General features: G+C 27.2%; 2 protein-coding genes across 3 annotated transcripts; both read right to left on the reverse strand.

Moving 5' to 3' along the window:
• Positions 1 to 628: 628 nt before the first annotated feature.
• Positions 629 to 2,069, reverse strand: LOC110607714 (transcription factor MYB78). The gene is made up of 3 exons (XM_021746864.2): positions 1,634 to 2,069; positions 1,415 to 1,544; positions 629 to 1,340 (listed from the first exon to the last, which is right to left on the reverse strand). Exons 1-3 carry the CDS (start codon positions 1,830 to 1,832, stop codon positions 725 to 727), a joined length of 945 nt encoding a protein of 314 aa, XP_021602556.1. The 5' UTR covers positions 1,833 to 2,069; the 3' UTR covers positions 629 to 724.
• Positions 2,070 to 16,348: 14,279 nt separating this feature from the next.
• Positions 16,349 to 24,521, reverse strand: LOC110607713 (putative receptor-like protein kinase At4g00960). 2 transcript variants are annotated; one of them, XM_021746860.2, is made up of 6 exons: positions 24,144 to 24,521; positions 19,820 to 20,030; positions 19,470 to 19,707; positions 19,178 to 19,328; positions 17,029 to 17,443; positions 16,349 to 16,713 (listed from the first exon to the last, which is right to left on the reverse strand). In XM_021746860.2, the coding sequence occupies exons 1-6, from the start codon at positions 24,336 to 24,338 to the stop codon at positions 16,694 to 16,696; spliced, it is 1,230 nt and encodes a 409-aa protein (XP_021602552.1). In that variant the 5' UTR covers positions 24,339 to 24,521; the 3' UTR covers positions 16,349 to 16,693. The 2 variants fall into 2 exon arrangements, with proteins under 2 accessions (XP_021602552.1, XP_021602553.1); XM_021746861.2 differs by lacking the exon at positions 16,349 to 16,713 and having other exon boundaries at positions 16,796 to 17,443.
• Positions 24,522 to 24,897: the final 376 nt, after the last annotated feature.

The following is a 24,897-nucleotide window of genomic DNA, read 5'->3' on the forward strand; positions in this document are numbered from 1 at the left end:
GACTGAGCTTTTACCTACTGGACCTGGGCTTCTGAGCAACCCGGTCCACTCCGCGTATCCGGATCAGGATTGAGGGTGCTGGATCGATCGGTCGGGGGAGTCTCATGGACTTTGAACCAATACAACCTTCTTGAAGCTGGCCTCCTCCTAAAGTTGTGAAGCCTGACGGTCATCAATTTTATAACTACCTCTTATCAAATATAATCTAAAATTTCAATCAACAAACAAATTCCTCATGCATCAGGCACAAAGAAAGTCATCCTTTGATGGTTATAAAGGTAGGTGGATTCCTTTCAGACCATAAAGTCTTGTTAGAAGCATAAAATGCTAGAATTTTCTTTTTTTAAAAAAAAAAAAATTAAAGTCCAATTGGGTTTGTATTAAAAAATAAAATAATTCAATTAAATTCTCACAAAATTAAATATATTTATATTTTTTATAATAAATTATTTAAAATTAAAATATTAATTTATTATTTTAAATTAAAATAAGTCCAATTTAGTTATTGTACATCTATTGATATCAAATAGAAGCTTATACATAAACATGGAATTCACAGTTGCTGTAAATTATTGGGTAGAAAAATTAGCAAATTGCTTGTAAGAAAATCACATAATTAATCCTAAAATTAACAAACTTAAGATACTTTATAACTAATAAAATTTAGTTGGAGCATCCAAGAGAACAAGATCCTAAGATTTGATTTCCCAATTCTTGTTAGCTCCTAAATTGCCATAAATTCATCCATGTTCCACATGTTATCTCCAAAATCATATTCAACCCAATTGCTTTCCGACACGTGAGGTTCACATGTTGAGTTCTGAAAACCTCCTTCAGTGACAGACAGAGTTGCCAAGGTCATGGTGTCCAAGTTATCAACATAGAAGGAATCCTTCTGAAAGGTACACATGGAATGAAAAGGACTAGCTGGGTATTCTGATAATTCAGATATTTGTGAGCGATTCATTGATTCTGTTGAAGAAATGCAAGAATTTGAACCATGCTCTGAGTCTGAGTTGTGGTCGACATGCCCCTGATGATGACCGGAAACTTCCTGTTGTGGTGGTGGTGGTGGTGGTAAATCAGGAGCAGAACAATTCACAGGCTGATCAGAGACTGTTGGGTATGTTGATAATGATGATGATGGTGAAGATGAAGTGCTTGATCCTTCAATCTTCTGAAGCAATCTTGGAATCCAGACATATCTGATTATTTCCTGGAAAGCAGAGCTATTAGCATCTATTTTCAGATTCTTTGCCTGTTTTTGCACTCGAGTTCTCCAGTAGTTCTTGATTTCGTTGTCCGTTCTTCCTGGTAAATATCGTGCAATTTTCGACCACCTGGTATCGACATGTCAGAAAATATTTATACATATATAATTAGAAAGTAATAATTAATTAATTAATTAAATTACCTGTTTCCCCACTTAGAATGGAGATCAAGGATCAAGAGCTGTTCTTGAGGAGTAAGATTTCCACGCTTAACATCTGGCTTTAGATAATTCAGCCATCTGAGTCTGCAACTCTTGCCTGTTCTTCTCAATCCTTAAAACCCCAGAAAAAATAAAAAAGAATTAAAACTAATATCGGGGAAATGTTATTATCTTATAATATTAAAAAAATATAAATGTTACCAGCACGTTTTGCAAGCAAATTCCAGCGGCCCTCGCCATGACGAGCAATGCAATGAACGAGAAGATTGTCTTCATCGAGAGTCCATGGGCCTCTTCTAAGCTGATCAGAATGATCATTATGATCATCATTAGAGCTCTTCTTGCTCAAAGATGGCGGCGGCGGCGACGACGACGACGGCATATTAGCCACCACCCTCATGGAGAAGGCTGAAGCAGTGAAAGAGTAGAGAGAGAGAGAGAGAGAGAGAGCAGTTCAAAAAGATATTTGAGAGTAGATAGCAACTTTTCAAATCTAAAAGCTTTTTAGAAGTAAACAGAATGGAGCTTCCACTGAACTTCCTTAAAGTCTTATGTCTTCTTTAATAAACAATGGAGCTTTTAGGAGTATCTCTTTCTTCCATTGAGATCTCTCTCTCTCTTGGTCTCTTGACCTGTTTGCAGACAAATTTGCCCAACTCTTTATTCTGCTTAGTTACCTTTTTCCTTTTCTTTTCCTTTTTTTTTTTGTAAATTATATTGCTCGCCCGCAATTTTTTTTATTTACGTAAAAGGATTATAACAATTAGCGCACTCACATATTAAATATATCTAAATAAATCTCAATTCTCAATTTTTAATTTTTATTTTAAAAAAATAATTTCAATAGTTAAATTTAAAAAAATAATTAAAATGCTAAGTAATTTAAAAATAATTTTTTAATTCGCAATTAGATAAGTTAGAAGGTAAAATATTAAAATACCCTAATCCACCAATTTGATAGTGTGAAAGTACAATTTTGATTTTTTTTTAAATTTTTTAAATGTTCAAACCTTTTTTATTAAAAAAAAAAATTCCTCTAAGGGAAATTTAAAATTTTAGTATAGAAAATTTTAAATTTCAGTAAGCTAAAATATTAACAAAATGAAGTGTATTTGGAATTGATTTGGGTTCCGCTAGGATTGGCTCCTATCATCTCTCCAGCCTACCAAAAAGAAAACTAGATAATGGTTGTACTACTGCAAGAGCTTTTGGACCACAAGGACAAATTGCAAAATTTTCTAATGGAACAACAAGTTTTGTGCAAAAATAAAAGCACTCCAATTGATTATTTTTTTATGATTTTCTTTTTTAATTTTAAAAAATTTCTAATGAGTTTTAATTTAGTGATATTAAAATTTTTTAACATAATAAAATTAAGTCAAGATTTATATACGATATTCTGAGATTGAGATTCAGAGAATATGATCTATAGTGCGTGTGTATAAAAATTTGAGTGTGAGAAATGTACCTTTCTCCCTTTATTTTTTTTTCTTTGTCTGTTAGTGGTTTCTAACAGCCTCACAGCTACAGTGCTATCTGTCTCTGTTATACAGACTCGTATGTACGAAAGCGTCAGATGTCTGTACGATGCCAGACGACTATTTAATTTCTCTCGGCGCACGTATGGGCAAGACTGCGAGATGACTGGACCTGCTGTCTTTTCTCCTGTCGACTGAGCTCGTGGGGACAGATTGGGGTTTATAAGTGATTTAATCCACTTGGTAAAACTGAGTCAGAGCTGGAGAAACCAGTCCGGCCCATCAAAAAGGTTTCGTGGGTCTCAGATTGATACTGCCTTTGCGAGCCTAGTCTCGCGTGGGGATAGTAGAATTCAGCTGCTATCAATATATATATTTATATATAATTAATATGGATGAAATTGGACTGATTTTTATAAAATTTTTATAATTTTATACTGAGGTACTGAGAGTTTAAAAAGTTGAAACGAGTGGGTGAAGCCGGTATAGGTATTATACATTAATTTTATGATTATTAAAATAATACTTTTTATGAAAGTAAAAAGATAATATAAAAAATTCTCTTCCAAAAGAAAAAACATAAAATATTATGTTTGAAATTATATGCAATTTGTAATACCCGGCTAGACTCCGGTATCGGAATTCCTGCCGTCCGGTGGAATCTCGGATGTCGGAAGCCTCTAGTAGGGTATAATCATGTTTTCATAAAATGTTTTAAGGTATTTCATGGTTTTAAGTAGAATGGAAATGAGTTTTTGCATAAAAACAACCTTGAAGGAAAACTCAGGTTCGGCCGCCGAACATGCATGCCTTCGGGAGCGCCTTTAGGCCCCCGAAAGCATAAGTGAGGAAAGTCCAGGTTCGGCCGCCGAACCTCAAGTTCGGCCGCCGAACATGGCATGCATGCGGAGGCACGTTCGGCTCCCGAACGTGGCCTGGCCAGCCACTATAAAAGGGTTCCTTAGCCGAAAACGGGCGAGCTTTTTTCCCATTTCCGGCCAAGGTGAGTTCTCCGCCATCCCTCACCGATCTTGAGTCTTTTCCTTCAGATCTTTCGAGTTTTTCACTAGTTTTCATCTTGTTTTGAAGATTTTCAAGCTTTGAGCAAAGTTTTGGAGCTTTGAGGTTCAAGGGAACTCAACCCCTTCCACCTCCGAGTTAGGTCGCCTCTCTCTCGATCTCCACGAGGTAAGAGCCGATCTTAAGCTCATTTCATGTTTTAAGTAAGTTTTAAGTCAATCTATGGGGTAGAATGCATGTTTAGCTCATGGTTAGGTTTATGGGTTTTATTTGTGTTTTTGAACAATGTGAGTTGCTTGTGTGTTGTAGTTGGGGTTTGTGATGGTTTGATGCCCCTAGGAACTTGTATGTTTGCTTGTGTATGATTGGGAATGTTGTAGAATAGGTTTATGCATGTTTGGGTAGTTTTGGAGGCAAATGTGCATAGGAGAGCCAAGTTTCTGCCCTTTGGCAGAAACCAGGTTCGGCAGCCGAAGGAACTTTCGGCCGCCGAACATGGCTGGGGAGGCAGGCCTTTCGGCTGCCGAAGTTGCCCCCGAAAAGAGACTTTCGTCTCTGTCTGGGACTTTCGGCCGCCGAAGGTGTCGCCGAACATGCATGAGTTTCGCCTCTATCTGGGAGTTTCGGCCGCCGAAGGTGCCGCCGAACCTACCTGACTTTCGGCTCTGGAGGGACTTTCGGCCGCCGAACCTGCTGCCGAAAGTGCCCTGTCCAGCCCTTTCTTGCATGTTTTTCTATGATTATTCCATGATGTCTTAGGGGGTTTTTGGGGAATAGTTTAGAGTTATGTTCATGTATGTTTGATCCCTCATTTGAGTCCACCTGTGTAGGTTCGGACCCGAGGAACCGAGGACCCCAGCAGTGAGTCTGTTGCCCTAGTGTCTGGTCAGAGCTATCCAGAGGTGAGTGGAATAACCATTTATGTTTTAAGCAAATCAATTTCAAGGATTGAGCATGATCATGCATCATGAATGCCATGTGATGAATTAGGTTGCTTGCATTAGAATTCACGAATATGTTGCACTGCATATTTTAAATGTTGATGTGGATGAATGTTGGATGATCCATAGCCCTCGATCTATGATATGATGATGTGATATGTACGGTACGAAATGTAAGACCAGTGGGACCCATTCTACGTTCACTGGCACTATGTAAGGGAAAGACCAGGACCCATTCTACGTTCTGGCACAGTTGGACACTGTTATGTTATGATATGTAAGGGAAAGACCAGGACCCATTCTACGTTCTGGCACAGTTGGACCATGTAGAGGGCTATTGGTGACAGGTTCATCCTTGATGTGATTAGTTGTGATGTGATGCATTTCATGTTATCATATGTTTTTAAATGTTTTATTATTCTGCTCACTGGGCTCTAGTAGCTCACCCCTCTCCCAAATTTCCCCAGGATTGCAGGTACAGGGTAGACCAGGAGGTTTACAAGAGTAATGAAGTCTGGTATTTGTAATAGATAGTGTGGACATGATAATTGTATTAAAGTTATGTAAAAGTACAGTTTCAGTCATGTAATGATATTGAGGATTAGAGATTGTGCTTGACTTTATGTATGAGGTATCCCTTTTAATACATGATCTTAAATCTTTTTATGATGTTTATGTAAGCCAACTCATCTTATGATATATCGCACATTGGGGCATTGATGGGATCCCACAGAGGAATCATGTTTATGATTTTGAGTATGTTCAGTGCATGTACAGGTTGAGTTTGGCTTAAGAATGAAAGAAAAGTTTTAAATTTTTATGTATGTTGTTGATCATGTATGGGATTAAACAGGTTTTCAGGTTGTATGTCAGGCTTGCTACGGGTCTTGGCGGCCTTAAGCCGATTCGGATCCTAGCGCCGGTAGCGGTCCGATTTTCGGGTCGTTACACAATTAATATATATGTGAATTGTGATGCGGAAACTCCTCACGTTTAGGTTAGAATTGACCTATCTTTGGGACAATTGAATCGGGCTTGATTGAAATTAAATCGATTAATTTAGAAGTTTTAAAGTATTGATCGATTCATGGTTTTAAATTGATTTATAACTAAATTTACTTAATTTTTCGAATATGCTTGATACTGAAAAATGAATTAAATCAATCAAATTGATTCCAACTCGATGCTAGAATTCAGAAAAATCGGAAGGCTTGCCGTTGTTAAGGGATCCGACTCTAAGAACCGAACCCCTTGAGTTATGCTTTCAAAAAAGTTGATAGAACAAGCTAGATTGAATTTCAAGGCATGCAACATCCAGTCCAAGTAATCGGATCAAGAGGTCCATTCAGACTAAACGACTAAACGACTGAACCTCAAATGCACGAAACCATTCCAATGTCTGAACTAATAAGGGATCCAGACATTTGAATAAATCCGAAATAGTCTTATATCACCTCAACTATTTAAAAGAAAAGATATCAAATCCTACAAAGATAAAAAGTCTAGGTTAGACAAAAAAATTTCTAATCCAATTTTATAAATACAATCCATAGTTGAGATAGAATTTACAAAAACTCCTAATTTAAAAAAAAATCGGATTGAAATAAAATTTACAAGAACTCCTAATTCAAAAAGGATTCGGACGACTATAATTATAAATACTTTCAAGATATGTTTCTTATCCTATTATCTTAATATTTTAATAGAAATTTTCGCTATTAACTTAATTATCAGAATGTATTTTCTTGTCTTGTATATTGAAATTCAACATTTATACTCGTGGAAGAGATAAGAACAACATCAATTTCTGTTTGAGAGCTTAAATTATTTTGATTAGCTTTGAAGTTACAATCAAGAATGATCTTTTTTTTTTTTTAAAAAAAATAATTATTAAATTGTCGACTCTAATCAAGTTAAAATCATAAACTTTTTCAAATTGGTCCCATATAATTCAGTTCAAGCCCTAAAAAGCCATTGCTCAAAATCAATTTAAAATGTTAAACTTCATTTGTGGTAATTTATTTTGTAAGAAAAATTGAAATAATTTTTTATAAAATTTTGCATGATTTTAATTTCTTATGAAATAATTTTTTTTTTCAAATTAAAAACATTTAATCATTTATTTTTTAAATTAATTAAAATTTGTATTTATATTTTTTATAATTAATTTTTACTATTATCTAGAAAATCCTAATAAACAGGTTAATAATTAATACATAACTACAACTATTACAATTTTTTAAAATCTTGTTTTATATAAAAGATTTTTTTTGAAATTTTAAATTCAAACAAATAATCAAATTAAATAATAAATACACAATATAACTAATTATAGATCTTAATAATAAATTTGTTAAAATAAAATAATCTTAGTAATTAATAATTTATCAATTGAAAAAAATTAAAGGTAAATGAACAAGAGATATGAAAGAATCCTTATCTCAGCGTTAGGAGGAATAAGCAGTATTCGGTATTCGGTTCAAATCAAAAAAATTGATTGAACTGAATTAATTTAAAAATTAAATTTGGTTTTTTATTCATTTCGATTCGGTTTGATTTTTAATTTTAAAAATTTTAATTATTTCGATTCGGTTTAATTTTGATCAGAAAAAAATTAAAAAAAATCACACCGATTAGTGATAATAATATATTATTTTTAATAATATAAAGAAATTAAATCATATTAAAATTAAAATATTTTAATTAAATTTTAAAATATTAAAAATAAAATGTAAAAAATAAAAAATTTATTAAAAATTTAAATCAAACCGAATCAGATTGGTTCAATTTAATTCAATTTCTGACTAAAATTAATTCGGTTTAATTTTTATAAATACTAAAATTTCAGTCTTTAATTTATTCATTCGGTTCGATTTTGAATCGAATCCACTGAATAATCCCCTAAACACTAGTGAGTTAATTGATAAAAATGAATATACTAAAAAAATATTTAATTTATAATACGCTTTATTAAAAGAAGAAAAACGGCAAGAAAAAAGAAAGCTAATTTTCCAAAAATTTCATTATTTCATCCCCAGCTATAATTTTTTTTTTAAAAAAAAAGTAAAGAACTTTCCGATTTTATGATTAAAAAAACAATTTAAAAGCAGCTATTTTCTAATTTTTATAATTTAACAATGTGAAAAATATGAAAAATATAAAATTATATATGCATATTAATTTTTTTATTACCAATAATTTGTTTGATAATTTAGCAAAAATTTTTATTAAATCAAGAAATATTCATTTACTATTTATATTTTAATATTTTTTTGTGATACTTGAAAAATAAGTTTCATGAATAACATATTTTATTGGCACAATTGATTTTCTACAAAATAAATGAGATAATTAAATATTTCTCTGAAAATCACATGGGTTATGATAATCACAATAAGGCAGAACCACATTGTCTGCCACCTTTTAAATCATAATTTTGCTTATAAAATAATAGACAGATTGTGTTTTAAAACATATAAAAAATATATATTTTTTTAATTTTTCATTGATATAAAAATTATTTATATCTAATTAAAATTCATTAAAAAAGTTAAATTTCAAATTAATTTTAAAAAAAATGTATATTCAAATAAAATTTTTTATTTATAATTTAATTTAAAAGGTTGGAGGGTATATTCTAGATGTGAATAAAGCATAAATATGATTAAAGCATGAAACGTGCTTGACTTTAACAAAATATTTTTAACATAAAAAACAAATCTCTTTATTTAAAACGTGCTCTTGTTCTTTTTTCACCCATTTGTTTGGATTCTCTTTGCATCACTTCTTTTTATTTTTATTTTCTCTGTTTTTTTTTCTTTTTTAAATAAATAATAGTCTTTATTTAATTTAACTAACTTAAAATCTATTGTTTTTATTAAATAATTCTTTATAATTTTTTAAAATATCTCATTTTTTTAAAACATAAATATTTAAAAAATTATTATTTAATTCATATCATATAAAAAATTTTAATTAGTTAGTTCTTAAATTTAAAAAATACTATAAATATTAGAAAGATTTACAATTTCATTTATGAATATTACTATTATTAGTAAGTCAATTCCTACATTTTCAGAAATCTATTAAAACGTTCTTATATTTTATCTCTGTCAATAAAATAGTCATTCCGTCTATTTCTGCCATTAAAAATATAGCAAAAAATCAAATTAACTTCTTCTTTTCCTCCTCTTTCTTCTTCTTCTTCCTCGATTCTTCCTCCTCCTCTTCTTCTTTGATTCTTCTTTTTCGATTTTTCTTTTTAGGTTTTTTTTTATTTTTCTTTTTTATTCTTCTTTTTTAAGGAGGAGGCTATTTTTCTTCTTTTTTTAAGAAAGAGGAGACTATTCTTCTTCTTCTTTTTCTCCTTCATCATCATCTTCTTTTTCTTTTTTTTTCTTCCCTTATGAGGAGGAAGAAGAGGGATTATTTCATTGATGGAAATAAACGATAAGAACGTTTTAATATATATGAGAAAAAATAAAAATGTTTTAATAGATTTTTGAAAATGTAGAAATTGACTTATTAATAATAGCAATATTTAACGACTAAATAAGGGATTTTATTTGAGGATAAAATTGAATTTTAAAAATTTTTCTCCAATCCTTTATCTATTTTTAATGAAAAATTGAATGAAAAACTATCTTGTTGATGAAGAAAAAAGATAAATGACGTTTTTTGAAAATATAAGAACTGACTTATTAATAATGACAATACTCAAGAACTAAATAGTAAATTTCTTTAAATGTTAAACCCTTATATTTTAAATCCATTTAAAAATTAATCTTTCCATTCATTAATTATCATTTTATAAGTTGAAGTGTTTTTATTGTCCTAGAACTATAATTCTTATTACACACTTCATTCATTTAATTATCATTCATAATAAACTTCAATTTAATAAATAAATTTAACAATATTAAACAACACTCACAGGCTTAGTTTGGTGGTTAAGTGCATCTGAGTAAATCAGAGATCTCAGATTTTATTCTCCCAATCCCCAGTCTTCCATTTTTTTTTTTAAAAAATGTTAAACACTTTGATCTCAGATTTTATTCTCCCAATCCCCAGTCTTCCATTTTTTTTTAAAAAAATGTTAAACACTTTAGTCTATTATTATATAGTATACTTAACAAATACAGAAATTTAAGTTAGGGCTAAATTTTATTTTTCAGTAAAATTTTTAATTTTACTCATTTAAATTTTTTTTATTGATATGAGTATTAAAGACAAAACTTTTAAATTAAAAATTAAAAGAACAGTAGAAAATTTACATAAATAAAATTTTATAAATTGAATCAATTTGCTCATTTATTTTGTTTAGTTTAAATAGTTTAACTTATTACCCAAATAAACACTACTTAATTTTATTTATATTTATAATTTATTTTAAAAAATTAATCCAACTTATAACTTATTAAATTTATTTTTTTTCTAGATATATGTTTTTTATATCTAAATAATTGATGAAAATATTAAAAAATCTCATCATTACCATAGCACTCTTTTTTAAATTTAAAATTTATTTTTATAAATTTAAATAGTCTAATATATAATTTTAATTACATAAATAGTGATAAATAAAAGTAATTATCATTAATTATTATTAAAAAGTAATTGTATGAAAATAAATATAAATAATTTAACTTATAAATATTTTGAAAAGAAACAAATATATTAATATTAAAAATTAAAAGTAAATTTTTTGGATTAAAACAGAATGGAGAAGTTGTTTTTGTTCGGCGACCATTGTTGTATTAATAGTTGATAACTGTTATGAGTGTGATTAATAAAATTTTATAAAAATTAATTTTTTAAAAAAAAATTATTTCTTTAATTTTTAAATAGTAATATTTAAATTGAATTAAAATATTAAATACTTATCTTTGAAATCGTTAGTTGACAAACAACCATTCAACTCTACTATACTAGGCCATGGATAAGAATAATCCAGTTTTCCCCCTTTTCAAGGATAATTTACAATTTAAATTCTTGAAATTTAAAAAATCCAAAGTTTAATCCTACTTCTTAATGGAGAAATGATTTAGTACAAAATTTTTTATTAGTTAATTATAAATTTAAAAAGTATGAAAGGATTAAATTATTAAAAATAATAAAATTATAGAAATTAAATTTTTATAAAATTAAAATTTAAATGATTAAATTATTATATTCATTATAACATATTTTTTCGTTTTATAAATTTAGAGATATATATATATAAGCATTAAGATTTAAATTTATAAATAAAAATGTATAATTAAAAAATAGGAACAGAGGATTTGCGAATAAGAAGAGATAATGGAGACGAAAGAAAAGACGAAAATGAGTTTGATAAGCAGATAATGACAGAAGAGAAGAGGAAGACAAAATTAAATGGCTGGTTGAGGGTAATTTTCACCCGCAGTCCTTAATTTTAATTATATTTTTAATTTCATCACTCATATCAATTTATTTCGTAAAATTCTTTCAAACTTTAATTTGATTATCTCAAAACTCCTTATTACTGTTGTTGTAGTTTTCCAAATTAATAAATAAAAAAAAATCCTTCTCCTCCTTAGAATCTCTCTAAATTTATTTATTTTTTCTTTTTTCTCTTTTAAAAAAAAAATCCATATTAATAGGTATAACATAAAAAAATTTCAAGAAATCTGTAAATATCTAAAATCTATTAAATTTTTATTAGAGATGATGAAATTATATAAGAGGTAAAGAGAGAAATAATATTTTAATTAAATTAATCTAAAAACCTATAATAGAATATTACAAAGAATTTAACCATAGATAAAATAAATAAATAATTGAAGTTAAGTGATAAACTGAAAATATGACAAAGTTGAAGGGTTAGAAATGAAAATTACCCAACTGACTAACGCATGCGGAGTCCGACTTTATTAGAATGGGCCTAAAACAGCACGTGGCTTGGCATGGTTGCATTTTGTAAAGCAGAATCACTATCAGGTTTTTAAGAAATCTGTTTTTATATCAAAATCACAAGACTAAATTTTTTTAATTTTTTTTAATTAAGTTGTTTTAATTTTGATTCAACGGATCAAATAATACAAATATTTAAAATAATAGAATTAATATAATATTTATAATTAAAATTATATAAATTAAATAATATAAAAATTCAACTTAATCCACGAATTCTTTTAATAAAATGATCAAAAAAGTTTTACTTTATAAAATATAAATTAATTAGTAAATTTTTAAAAATTAAAAAATTTAATAATAATTTTTCAATTTATATTATTAGAACACTAAAATTATATATATATATATGATACATAATAATTATCAAAATAAATAATGTATTATCACTTTAAAATAAAATCACGTGATAAAAATTTAATAAACTGACACGTTGTTATAATGACCTCACCTATAAAAATAAAAATTAGAATATCATAATACTCGATATAATACCTAAACTTATCTATCCCGAATAAATAGAGATTTTATAAAAAATTACTGTTAAATATAATTTAGCATATTCCTATTACACTTATGATTACGAAATTTTTTATGAATTAGCGGGTAAAGTCGGATTTGTATGAGATTTAATAATCAATTCTATTTTATATCATATAAAAGTCAATATGTATAGAAATCAATAAACACATTCTTATACAATTATTTTAAATTCAAAATAATTTATTAAATTTATCTATTTTATTAATTTACCAACGTAAACTGTATTTTCTTTTTGTAAATTATTTTTTTTTAGTCACTTCCGAACATAATTTTAATTTGTTAAAAATGTGATTATTTATTTTTTAATTTTTACAAAAATCATTTGATACATTCACTTTCAGTTACATCTCATTTCATACATAATCTTTAAATGTGTGACTATCAAGGGAATTTTTTTTTCTATATTTCCCGACATTCAAAAATTAATTAATAGATAAGATTTTAAATAAAAAATATTTTTTTTCATAAAAATATTTTATACAGCAAATGTTTTATAAAGAATAATTTTCAAATATAATTTATTTTATAAATAAATACAACATAGTACTAATATTTTTTACAATGTATTTAATTTCTATAATATAAATACCTCTGAACATATTAAATTTCATATTAATTTAGTATAAAAGTAATATATGCTCCTTGTGAGTATCCCTCTTTTTGAATTAATTTTTGGATGAGTTAAATTTTATTTAAATTTAACGTAATTAGTAGATTCATTTCTTATTTTTAAAGCAAACACTTTACTACTTAAATTTTAATTCTGTTTAAATTGAATGTCTTTTCCTTCATTTATTCTATTAAATCAATAAGACCCATATTTTTAAAAGTAAAATATTATATTTTATCTCTAAAATATCCTTATTTTATTTTTATTCTCTTTCATTCATTCTCCTTCTTTTCTATTTTATCTTTTTTCTTTTTTTTTTTTCATCTCTTTCTTCTTCTGCTTCTTCTAAACATTTTCATTTTTCAAGCACGACTCTTTTTCTTTTTCACTCTAGGCAGTTACTAAACTCTTCTTCTTCACCTCAAGTTGTGACCCACGAGAAGTAGCAATAATTTTCTTAGACCGTTGGTGACGACTACAAATACAAATGAATTATTGTTAAGAAAAATCTTTAAATTTGATAAAATTAAATTTTAAATATTAAAATATTAGATTTTAAAAAGATAATTTGATTATGTTTTATTATTAATGGCATTTTTTACGGAATTATTTTTAATTTAAACGAAATCAGAATTGAGAAATTGAATTGTTAAATTCTAAAAATAAATAAATATATTAATTATGGTATAATTTAAGGACCAAAAATTAATTTTTTCTAATACTTATATAAATATAAATATAGATATTGATAGATGCCTTTTAACGATGTCAATAATCCAGTTGCAAAAGAAAAGAAAAACGATGTCAATAATGGCAATGAACGTTGGTACAAATTTGTTTGGTTTTGTACAAGACAGGACCTTTGGCGGCCACACTGTTCGTTTTCGGCGACGAACATAGGCGAGGCAAACATCAGTCAACTATCCCTCTATCCCTAACCTTTTTGTTGATCAATCAACTTTTATGGAGTTCTGCCATGATGAGAGGGGAAAGTACTAAAGCTTTCATAATAATAATAATAATAATAATAATAATAATAATAATAATAATAATAATAATAATAATAATAATAATAATAATAATAGTTGAAGATGCATTCACATATTCTGCTAACTAATATTTTGAAGTTTAATATTCACTACAATAAATATAGAAATTAGCACCAAATACTCTAAAAACTAATGAACAATAACAATATAAATTGTTGTTAATGATTAGCGGACCCAATTTTATTAGTACGTTTTGTATAGTATATTTTAAAAAAAATAATATATTCAACACATAAATTCTTATATATAAATTATAAAAATATTTAATATGCTTATTCATGAGAGTTTCTATTCTTTTCTTTTTTTCTATATGCATACTTTAGTACATTCATATGTATATTTATGAAATAATATAGACACATCTGTAGAGTTCAAAAATTATATCAAACGGATGTAATCCTCTATATTTATCATAAGGACATATTTTTTTTCATAAGATCACATTTCTTTATAAGGACATGTCTTTTGAATGAATTGAATTGATTCACACGTTGAGTCATTAAGATTTTCAACTTCTCTCACTCATTCATGGTGAGTTAATTCTCATTATAAAATCTGCAAATTTCATACTTTACAAATAAATCGTGTGATCGATGCATACTTTGAAAGTTCAATTGTTATATACCTATTAAGGTGATAAAACATCTCGATTGATGAACCTTACACAATCTCTTATCAATATTTTCATGTTCATAATTAAGACTTAATTTAATTATTGTTATTTTAAATTGTTATCAAAAAATTATGAATGATTCAATCTGAAGGGATATTTTTTAGAAAATAAATTTAATTAAGATTAAGAGAATCATGAAACTAAAGAGGTCATTGAGTATTATCACATTTATTTGTGTTCATTGACCGATCAATTATGTTTAAGTAACTGATCGGAGTCGTGATGTGAGGGTACAAGGTGAAAATTACTTATAATTTTTAGGCTTTCACACAATATCAAATAGAGATTAAACTTATATTTCATTTATTAAACACTTATCACATTCGTAATATAAATCACATACTAGTATAACTCTTTTTACTATGTAGCATATATTATATTATTTAATAATGTATAGATGATAGTTCAGACAATCGATCTTTGAGTTTGCATATCTACTCCAAATTATACTTAATAGAATTTATATACGAATTTCAAGACATATTATTTAATTTAATTATATATGATTAAATTTATTTCTAAAAACGACAATTAATGTTATAAATTTTAAATTCTCTATATTATCACTCTTGATAGTGCTGCATTTATAACTTTCCCATCTTAATTAGTCACTGCATTTATAACTTTTTCATCTTAATTAGTCACTTAGATAATGATAGATAATGATGATGATTGTCTGTGTAAAAAAGGCAATCTTTTATCTTTTCAACATATTTCTCAAGTCTTAATATATGTTCTAAACATATATACAATAACATATATATGAATCACAAAATGATTTAAACATAAATAATATTATCTTTAATAATGTAACTTACATGAATATCTATGCAAATCTTATGACTTAGCATGCCTATTATAAACTTCATAATAGGCTATAATAGGCTTTGTAAAGAATTTTGCAGCCACATCATACATATAAATGCACTTCATATTTACTTCTTTCTTTGCAATTACATTTCTTGCAAAATTATATTTAAAATTAATATGTTTTATTTTTACATAATACTTGGAATTATTAATATAAACTATTGAATTTAGACTTATCACAGTAGATCATTACTCGTTCAATAGCTCTATTATATATATTCAATTATACTAAGAACTATACTTAGCTATTAAACTACTTGTAGAGTTGTAGACTATGCTAAAATGAGAAACATTTGTTCTCAATAGCTTTTCATATAATAAATCCACTAGTTTTTAAACTTGGTTTTGATATCATTAATTTACATCTCATCTCATCTTGTTTTTATGGGATACGTTCAATTCATTATATTCTTATGAAGTGACTATAAATCTTCTCCTTCAATCTCATAAAAATCAAACCGAATAAATTTTAATTAAAAACTGAATCAAATTAAATCCGTTTTATTTAATTTAATTTAATTGGTTTAAATTTTTAATAAATTTTTTATTTTTAGTATTTTAAAATTTAATTAAAATATTTTAAGGTTAATATGATCTAATCTCTCTATCTTATTGAAAATAATATACTATTATCATTAATCAGTTCAATTTAATTTTTTTTAAAATTTTTTTATTAAAATCGAATCAAACTGAAATAATTAAAATTTTTAAAATTAAAAATCAAACTGAACCAAACCGAAATAAATTAAAAACCGAATATACTTTAAATTTTTAAATTAATTTAATTCAATTAATTTTTTCAATTTGAACCGAATACTATTCAACCTAACCCCTAACTCCTAATTAATGTAATACTAAATTGAAGAACTACTATATGGAAAAGAGTTTGAGACATGGAAAATGAATTGCCAAAATAGGCCAAATAAACTTACTAAAATATAACTGACACTTTAAAATATTATCAACTAATAATTTTATTTCACTTTTAACGATAATTCAAGAATTAATTTTGACCGAAATGTTTTTAGCTTTTACTATGTAATTCAAAGATAAATTTGACTTTTTTAGCATCTAGCAGAGATGACTTACTAGTTTCTCTTCAATGAACATCTCTGCATATTGGCCAAAAAAAGATATCCCCATATTATCCAATGGTGCTTGCTACTGCGTAAGAATTCACCTAGTGAGCCTTCCTTTGCAAAAATTGAAAACAAACAAACAAGCAAGAGGAAACCACGCATACAAATAAAGAGCAATTGAACTTCATTGCAGGCTATTTATAACTCAATCGGAAAATCAATGTCTGACTATACCTATCAGGCTATATATATATATATTCACTGATAGTAGCATAGAGTAACATATTATTTACAAGGCAAAAATCAATAAGATGAAATACATTCAATAAAATAAAGAATAAATAGTTTACATAAAACTAATAAAGCTACCACATTAAATTTACAAATAATGGTTACCTACCTTCATCAATGGAAGAAATGGACATTGAATTTCTAGAACATTCCTCAACAAAACTATTCCCTCCAGAAACTCTGGCAATGCCTGCGCTTGCACTGCTAGGATCGGTCTTGGTCTTAGTATTAGTATTAGTGAAAGCAGTATCGTTATTATTATTAGTATCAGTGAAAGCAGAAGAGCTCGTAGTTGTCCAATGACCTCGACGGCCTTGGATCCCAGGCTTACCAGGTCTAGGCAAAGTAAAGGAATCACTCAAAAGCATGAGATGAACTGAGTTCATATCTGGCCTATCTGATACGCTTTGTTGACAGCATAACAATCCTAGTTGAATGCACATTGCTGCTTCGTCATGATTGCACTTACCAAGAGTTGGGTCAACTAAATCTAATGTCTTTCCTCCTTGATAGAGCATCCATGTCTGCTTCAAAAAGCAAAAGAAAAAAGACATAAATAAAATTGAAAAAAATAAAGATGATCAACACTAAAATTGCAGAGTAGCAACTCAATTCTTGATGTTGACATTAACAAGTTCGGTGAAATTTTATTTTTAATATGCAGACTTATCATTCTGATGTATGTCTAAGCCGGTAAGCCCTAATATTAACTTGAAAGCTGACCACATTGCTCTGCTTAGCCATCTTCAATTTGCCTTTTCATTTGTCTAATACTTTTGCCTCTTAGCTCTAATAGAAACACAGGTCTAACAGTAAGGGGACTAAACATGTATACTAATCTTGCTACTTAACAAAACCTTAGATTTGCAGTTAATGTGTTAGATTTACTATTGAAGTAAGATTTTCTGCCCGAGTAAAATATGGGTTGTGCTGTGACTGCTTCATGAAATCTCTTACTTTTTATCAGTTTTGACTTCATAGATCTTAGCAACCACAAAAACTTCATATTCTAAATTTCTTGCATCCATGCCATGGAATCATTCAAACATTGATATTAAACAACAAAGTAGATGTTTTTTTTTAGCTAATAAACTGAACTTATACGCTCAAAAAATGTTATAAACGAATGGGCACTCTTACAATGATATTAAACAACAAATTAGATGTTTTTGGACCAAATGAGATATCAAAAGAATAACATTGAAGTTTTTAAAAAGAAGACTAGTGGAGAAAGGTGGGATTAGGAAGAACCAAACTGGTCAATTTGGCCTAAGTTGATGCCTTTCCAATTTTCTAGTCTTGTGATCAATTTTGGTTTTTGAATTTGAGAACCTGTGGTAATTGAATGAATCTTGTTTATACGTTTGCTTATTAAAGTTAAAAATATATTGCTTATTTTTATTTTGGTTTGATAACTGAAAAAAATATATTCAAAATATATACTCAAGTATGCAGTTGTGAAAAGTATTTTTTAGGAATTATCAAAATCAATATATATATATGTTTTACTAAGTTACAATTATAACTAAACTTTATAAACTTATTCAACAACTAGTATGAATTTCCTAGTTGAAAGGCATCCACAGAACAGAGTAAGCTTACTGCTAGCATGTCATAAAATCTTTTCTTTTCTTTTTTTTTTTTTGGTAAAGAGCAATTTGCAAAACCTAATACTCTGTGTGCACAAAGGAAAAACAGACTTTGTTTTTTGAAAAAAAAAAAGGACTTCTATTGGTTGATTTTACATGTAATTGACTGAGTTTATTGACTTGGCTACAAATGAAACTTATAGATCAAATATAGAAATCTTCATTATTTCCCAAGATGTGAGCATCAACTGCAAATTGAATGCAGTTTTTTTTTTTTCTTTTACCAACCCTTTTATTTCAAGTAAAAGGCTAAACACTTGTTTTTCATAATCCCATAGTTTGTATAGCCTTTGAAGATGAAATAGTTGATAAATATCATGTTACATTGACTAGTGGTGAGAAATACTTAAAATTATATATCTATGAATAAATGTGATCTGTTTGATTGATCAAGTTACGCAAAAGGAACAAGACTCTTCCAAGAGTATTTCAATACTACAATGGATGATCTAAATTTGCAAGTTAATTGAATCACTGTAAATTATGTGTAGATTAAGGGAGATATTTTCCTACTCGTGAATCTCTATTTCCAACTTGGATAGTTTGACTTGATTGAACTGAAGGACTTAATTGAAAAACAAATGAAAAAGTCTAAATTGGCCAACTTACATAGCTCAAGATGTCTGCCTTTTCAATACCAAGGCTGCTGTCATGATTTTTTCTTCCACTTACAATCTCCAACACCAAAACTCCATAGCTAAAAACATCACACTTCACAGACAAATATCCATGCAATGCGTATTCGGGGGCCATATAACCACTGCATTCAAAACAATATATATATACATATATATTTAATGGGTTGCACTTAGCTCATTAAAAAAATTTCAGAAAGAAAATTGTCAATGAGATTAACATCATTTGAGAGTATTAAGAAGCAATGACCAGTGAGTTTACTCACTGAGTACCAGAAATCCTAAATGTGTTCAAATGGGTGTCTTCACCGGGAAAAAGCCTTGCCAAGCCAAAATCTGAAATCTTTGGATTCAAATGTTCATCCAACAAAATATTACTAGCTTTGATGTCTCTATGAATGATCCTTTCAGGGGCTTCTTCGTGCAGGTAGAGAAGACCCCTTGCCACTCCTGTAACTATTCTAAACCTAGTTGTCCAATCAAGGGATGAAGATTTCCGTTTATCTGAAAATTTCCAACTCTTCAATGGTTAGTCGTAATATTACACAACTCAAGCTGATTTTCCACTAAAATTTCAATTGTTATTGAAAAATTCCAAGTAAGAAGGATCTTTTACCGAACAGAAAATAATCAAGGCTTTTGTTTGGCAGATATTCATAAACAAGCATTTTCTCGGGTCCCTCTATACAACATCCCAACAAAGTGACCAAGTTCTTGTGCTGGATTTTTAACAACAATTTCACCTCATTAGTGAATTCTCTCAGACCCTGCCTTGAATTTAATGAGAGCTTCTTCACAGCAACTTCTTGACCATTTGGTGTCAATCCCTGTAAGCAAGAAGCAAAGATTTCATCATAATTTGTGGGCCTTGTGGCAAAAATGCCATAGAAAGACAAATCACAGTAGAAGGATTCATGTACAATGTTAATGATCTTATTACAAATACACTGGTCTGTTGTATCATAAACCAAAGCATCTGGTAAAAAATGTAACATCAAGAAGATCTGAAAGCATTTTTTTTCAGAAAAAAAAAAAGGGAAAGAAAGAAAGAGACGATCTGGCAGTTATTTGGAACAGAGAAAATAATCCTAACCAATAAGATTATGCAATTCCAAACCCACCTGACAAGTTCATGATGAAGAAACCATTGTGTATCAAGCTAATGATATATTGCCTCCAGTAACATAAAGATCTCATTCATCATAGGCATGATAGCCATGTTTTTTTGTCATATGATAAACATATTCAGTGATTCTCATTAATGTGAATACAAACTAAGAGTGCTTCCACAATTGTTTTAGACTCTACTTATTGAAAGTATAAATGATATCGTTGATATGCCTCCAATATAAAATTCAGAAAGATCCATGCCAATTTGAACTGGAAGTAACATCAGTTTATGCAAGCGAGAAATGCAGAAAGAGAATATGCCATGGCTTTTTTTTTTAAAGAAAACAATTAAGGTTCTGCGTATTATCAATCTGTATTCTGTTTTTGGTGATAATTGTCCCTAACTGAATATTTGTATTTTCAAAGCTAACCAATTTCTGTAGTTATCTATAAAATTTAATATCTTTAAAATTTAATAAATAAAATTTAATGTCTTATTATTTAATAAAATTTAATGTCTTCAAGATAAGTATAACTGAAAAGTTAATAAAAAAAATTATTTTTCTTAATACTGTGTTTGTGAAAAAATAAAATGGATAAAAATTATGGGGTAGAGAGAGTCATAAATTTTGCTTTACAATTGGGGGAAAAATGACATAGTGCTTGGTTCAAGTCATCTACAAACCTAAAATTCATTTCAAATAATTCTAGCTGCAAATCCTTTGAAAATGAATTCCACTGGTTGTTATAAAACAACTTAAAATACAAAATTCAATTGAATTTCATTAGCTTTACAACTGAAGTTCCTTTGGTGCTCACTTCCTAAACTAACTACCCACAATAAAAATAAAATAATCATTATCTCCTTCTAAAGTATCTTGCATGTGATAAAATTTAAACAATTCTCAAATCTGTAAATCAATTAATAACATATTAATTATATATATATATATGGGAGGTCAATTTAACAACGGAAACAATGCCATTACTTAAATGTATAATGATTAAAAAAAAAATAGGAGAGAGGGAGGGAGGGGGCGTATTCTTGGTGAATATATGGGCATTATAATTCAAAAGATTTTGTTATTTAATTTGTGGAATTCATTTTGAATTCCATTAAATTTCATAGGAATTATTTCAATTATAACAAAAATCCATGAAATTCAAATTGCTACTCTTCAATTCTAAAATTTTTATAAATGAGATGCATGATATATGAAAATCAGTTCTACAAAATTTTGTAAAATTCATTTGAACCGAACAACTCCTAACACTTTATTTGTTTCTAGAAAGTGAATGAAAAAAATTAAATAGTGAATGACATTTTTTATCTTATAATATTTTATTTTCACTGCAAATACAAATCACATCTTAAATATTTTACTATTTAAAAAACTGCTTTTCTTTTTTATTTCCTTCCTAAATCATTATTTTCCTATATTTTGTTCCCTCTCTACACAGTTTCTCGAAGGTAGATTTAGTTTCTCTTATTTCTGTTATCCAGTAACCAACCAAAGGCTAAAAACAATACTCATACCTAACAAGACCATCAAATAATTATTTAAAAAAAAATCCCAAACAAGAAAATGAATCTCATGCCACGCAAAGCTAACGACTAGTATACATTTTATGAGTACCGTACAGCGAAAAGCCACATCATAAAACAAAATAAAATATTTTCTTATCTAAAAAGTAAACTAAAATAAAATAAATTAAAAAACGATAATTTATAGAGAGTGTTGAAATATTAATTATTAATTTTAATAATTTAATACAGACAATTTAAGTTGAGAGTTATTTTTAGAGTTTTTGTTAATTTACGATTGAAAATTAAAAAAAAAAAAAGTCAATTTAGAGGGTTAAAAGATAAAATATTTATAAATTTGGAGTTTGATTGACTGCCCGTCAAAAAATGGTCCCTGACACTTTTAAATAATGGCCTAACGTTATTCTAAATGGCATGAGCCATTTTTTATTTTATTTTTTATTTTTTTAAAATTATGGCTTGGTACCACTTTAGGTGGAGCTAGACTAATTTTTTTTTCTTTTTATTTTTTTAACTATTAATATATTATAATAATATATTTATATTATATTAATTTAATAATATTATTTATAATAATAAATATTTTTATAATTTTAATATATTAATATTTAATAAATTTTATTATTAATATTTAAATAAAAAATTATTGATATTATATAATTTCATGATTATAAAATTAATATTATATTACAATTAGATATATAAAAATAATTTAGTTGCTATTACATGTATAAAAATAATATTTAATAATAATTTAATGCTATCGTATTTAACTAGTGATAATTTTTTTTATTATTTTAATAAATTAATATAATAATATTATAATTAAATAATACCAGTAATCTTATACAAGTTTAATTACATAATAATATTATTTCTACAAAATAATATGATCAGTTATAAATAATTATTATATTTTATAAAAATATTTTTAATATATAAGAGTACTAATTTTTAATATATTAGAGTACTAGAAAAGTTAATAGCAAATTACTACATACAAAAATATTTAAAATTATAATATTATTCTACAATTAAACATATACAAAATCACATATAATATTTAAAATTATTATATTATCTTGCTATTAAATGTGTTATATAAAAGCACCGAATTATTTATAATTTATCAAAAATAAATAAATTAATTAATTAATCTAATCGTAAAATAAATTAATAAAATTTATTATTTTTAATAAATTAAAAAGAATTAGATGATCGTCTACAACATATCTAATCACAGCATAATTTTATTTTATAATTTTAAATATTAATATATTTTATTATTAATATTTAAAATAAAAATATTAGTTACGCTATACAATTTTCATATTATAAAATTAATATTATTCTATAATTATGCACAATATCATGAAAAAATTAATATTATTATGTGATGCAGTTCAATAAAAAGTAAATTTAATTTTTATAATTTTAAACATTCATATTAATTAATTAATTAATTAATTTACCTATTTTTCTTTAATAATTATTTAATTCAATGTTCTTGTATATATATTTAATAATAAAATAATATTATAATTTTAAATATTTTTTTATAATTTTCCATTTTATCAGTTTTATAAGATTTTTATATATTAAAAATAATAAAATATATAAAATATATAAAATATAATAATTATGTATCAATAAATTTATAATTAATATTATTTAATTATAATATTATTTTAATAATATATTAAAATTAATAAAATATATTATAAAAAATTTATTACAATAAAAAAATATAATATAAATAAAATTATTAAATTAACATAATATAAAAATAATATATTAATTAATATAATTATAATATTTTAATAATTAAAAAAATTAAATCATATGAATTGACGCTAAAATTGACACGTTTTAAAAGCGCCATAAACCAATTTTGATACAGTTAAATCTTAAATTCATAAATAATTAAATGATTTATTTGATAAAAAGCCCTAGTTTATATATCAAATAACTAATCAATTTAATATTACTTTCAACCACTTCGAACCACTTACATTTACATTTAAGTTTTTTCTTTATTTTTTCGATCTGCGATTCTCCGTTCTACTGTGCTGGCTACAGTATTAGATGCACAAGGTGCAACCACTTCCGTGCCCACCACACAAACTACAGGGCTAAGTTCGTAAATTAATTTACTAAAGCACTCTCACCGGTCACCGTGTAATCTAATTCTCCCTCTAACCAGACAAGGAGGAGCCCTTCGCTGGATATGAATCTAGTTATCCGTAATTTGACATTAAAGAGCAAAGAATATACGAATACGTACTCTGTAGACGGAACCGAATCCACCATGACCAAGCAGATTCAAGTCGGAGAAGAAATTGGTAGCGATTTGAAGCGTTCGGAGATCAAAGAAGAGGTCATAAGTTTCAAAGTCGTCATCGGCGCAGTCAGAAGCAGTAGCTCGGACGGATTTGAGTCTTCTCTCGAGGCAAGAGCAGAGATTGGAAAGAAGGCCCATCAAGGCATCGGCTAAGCCGCCGCCTTGACGCGGAAGAGCGGTAGAAGAATCTTGGTCCAGGTTTTTTTTATTGTAATCGACAAAGTTCAGTACAGGAGAGAGAGAGAGCGAGAGAGAGAGAGAGAGAGAGAGAGAGAGGGAGAGGGAGAGATCGTGTGAGGAAAATGGAGACCGGAAAAGAATTATTGCGTTCATTTGTAGGCGTTGTTGTTGTTGTTGTTGGTAAAGGACGTTGACTGGGTACGGTGGGATAACTTTGACTTTGTCTGACACGTCTGAATTCAATTTTGCCCCGATTTTTATCTAATTAATTAAAATATTTATATATTTATAAATTAAATTAAAATGTTCATATAAATTAGTTTAGCTAATTGTAGAGAATATCCCTTTAAGAGTTAGTCCATAAGGAAAAGTTTTATAATCTACTCTCCAATTGAAATATACAGAAAATTATTGTTTAATTACTGTGTTATTGAAAAATTTATTAATTGATTTATAATTTTAAAAAATATTACACTGTGAATGCAAATAAGAATGTGCTTTAAAGCATAGCTGCAGT

Source organism: Manihot esculenta, chromosome 1 (genome assembly GCF_001659605.2).
Source record: "Manihot esculenta cultivar AM560-2 chromosome 1, M.esculenta_v8, whole genome shotgun sequence".
NCBI lineage: Eukaryota > Viridiplantae > Streptophyta > Magnoliopsida > Malpighiales > Euphorbiaceae > Manihot > Manihot esculenta.

Bases quoted from the DNA above. Each gene is read 5' to 3' on its own strand.
- LOC110607714 (XM_021746864.2), bottom strand. From the start codon at position 1,832: ATGAGGGTGGTGGCTAATATGCCGTCGTCGTCGTCGCCGCCGCCGCCA. The intron at 1,545-1,633 runs GTAACATTTATA...TGGGGTTTTAAG, and splicing joins TTTGCTTGCAAAACGTGCTG to GATTGAGAAGAACAGGCAAG. The intron at 1,341-1,414 runs GTAATTTAATTA...TGTCGATACCAG, and splicing joins CATTCTAAGTGGGGAAACAG to GTGGTCGAAAATTGCACGAT.
- LOC110607713 (XM_021746860.2), bottom strand. From the start codon at position 24,338: ATGGGCCTTCTTTCCAATCTCTGCTCTTGCCTCGAGAGAAGACTCAAA. The intron at 19,708-19,819 runs GTAAAAGATCCT...GGAAATTTTCAG, and splicing joins CCTTGATTATTTTCTGTTCG to ATAAACGGAAATCTTCATCC. The intron at 16,714-17,028 runs GTAGGTAACCAT...ATTCTTACGCAG, and splicing joins CATTTCTTCCATTGATGAAG to TAGCAAGCACCATTGGATAA.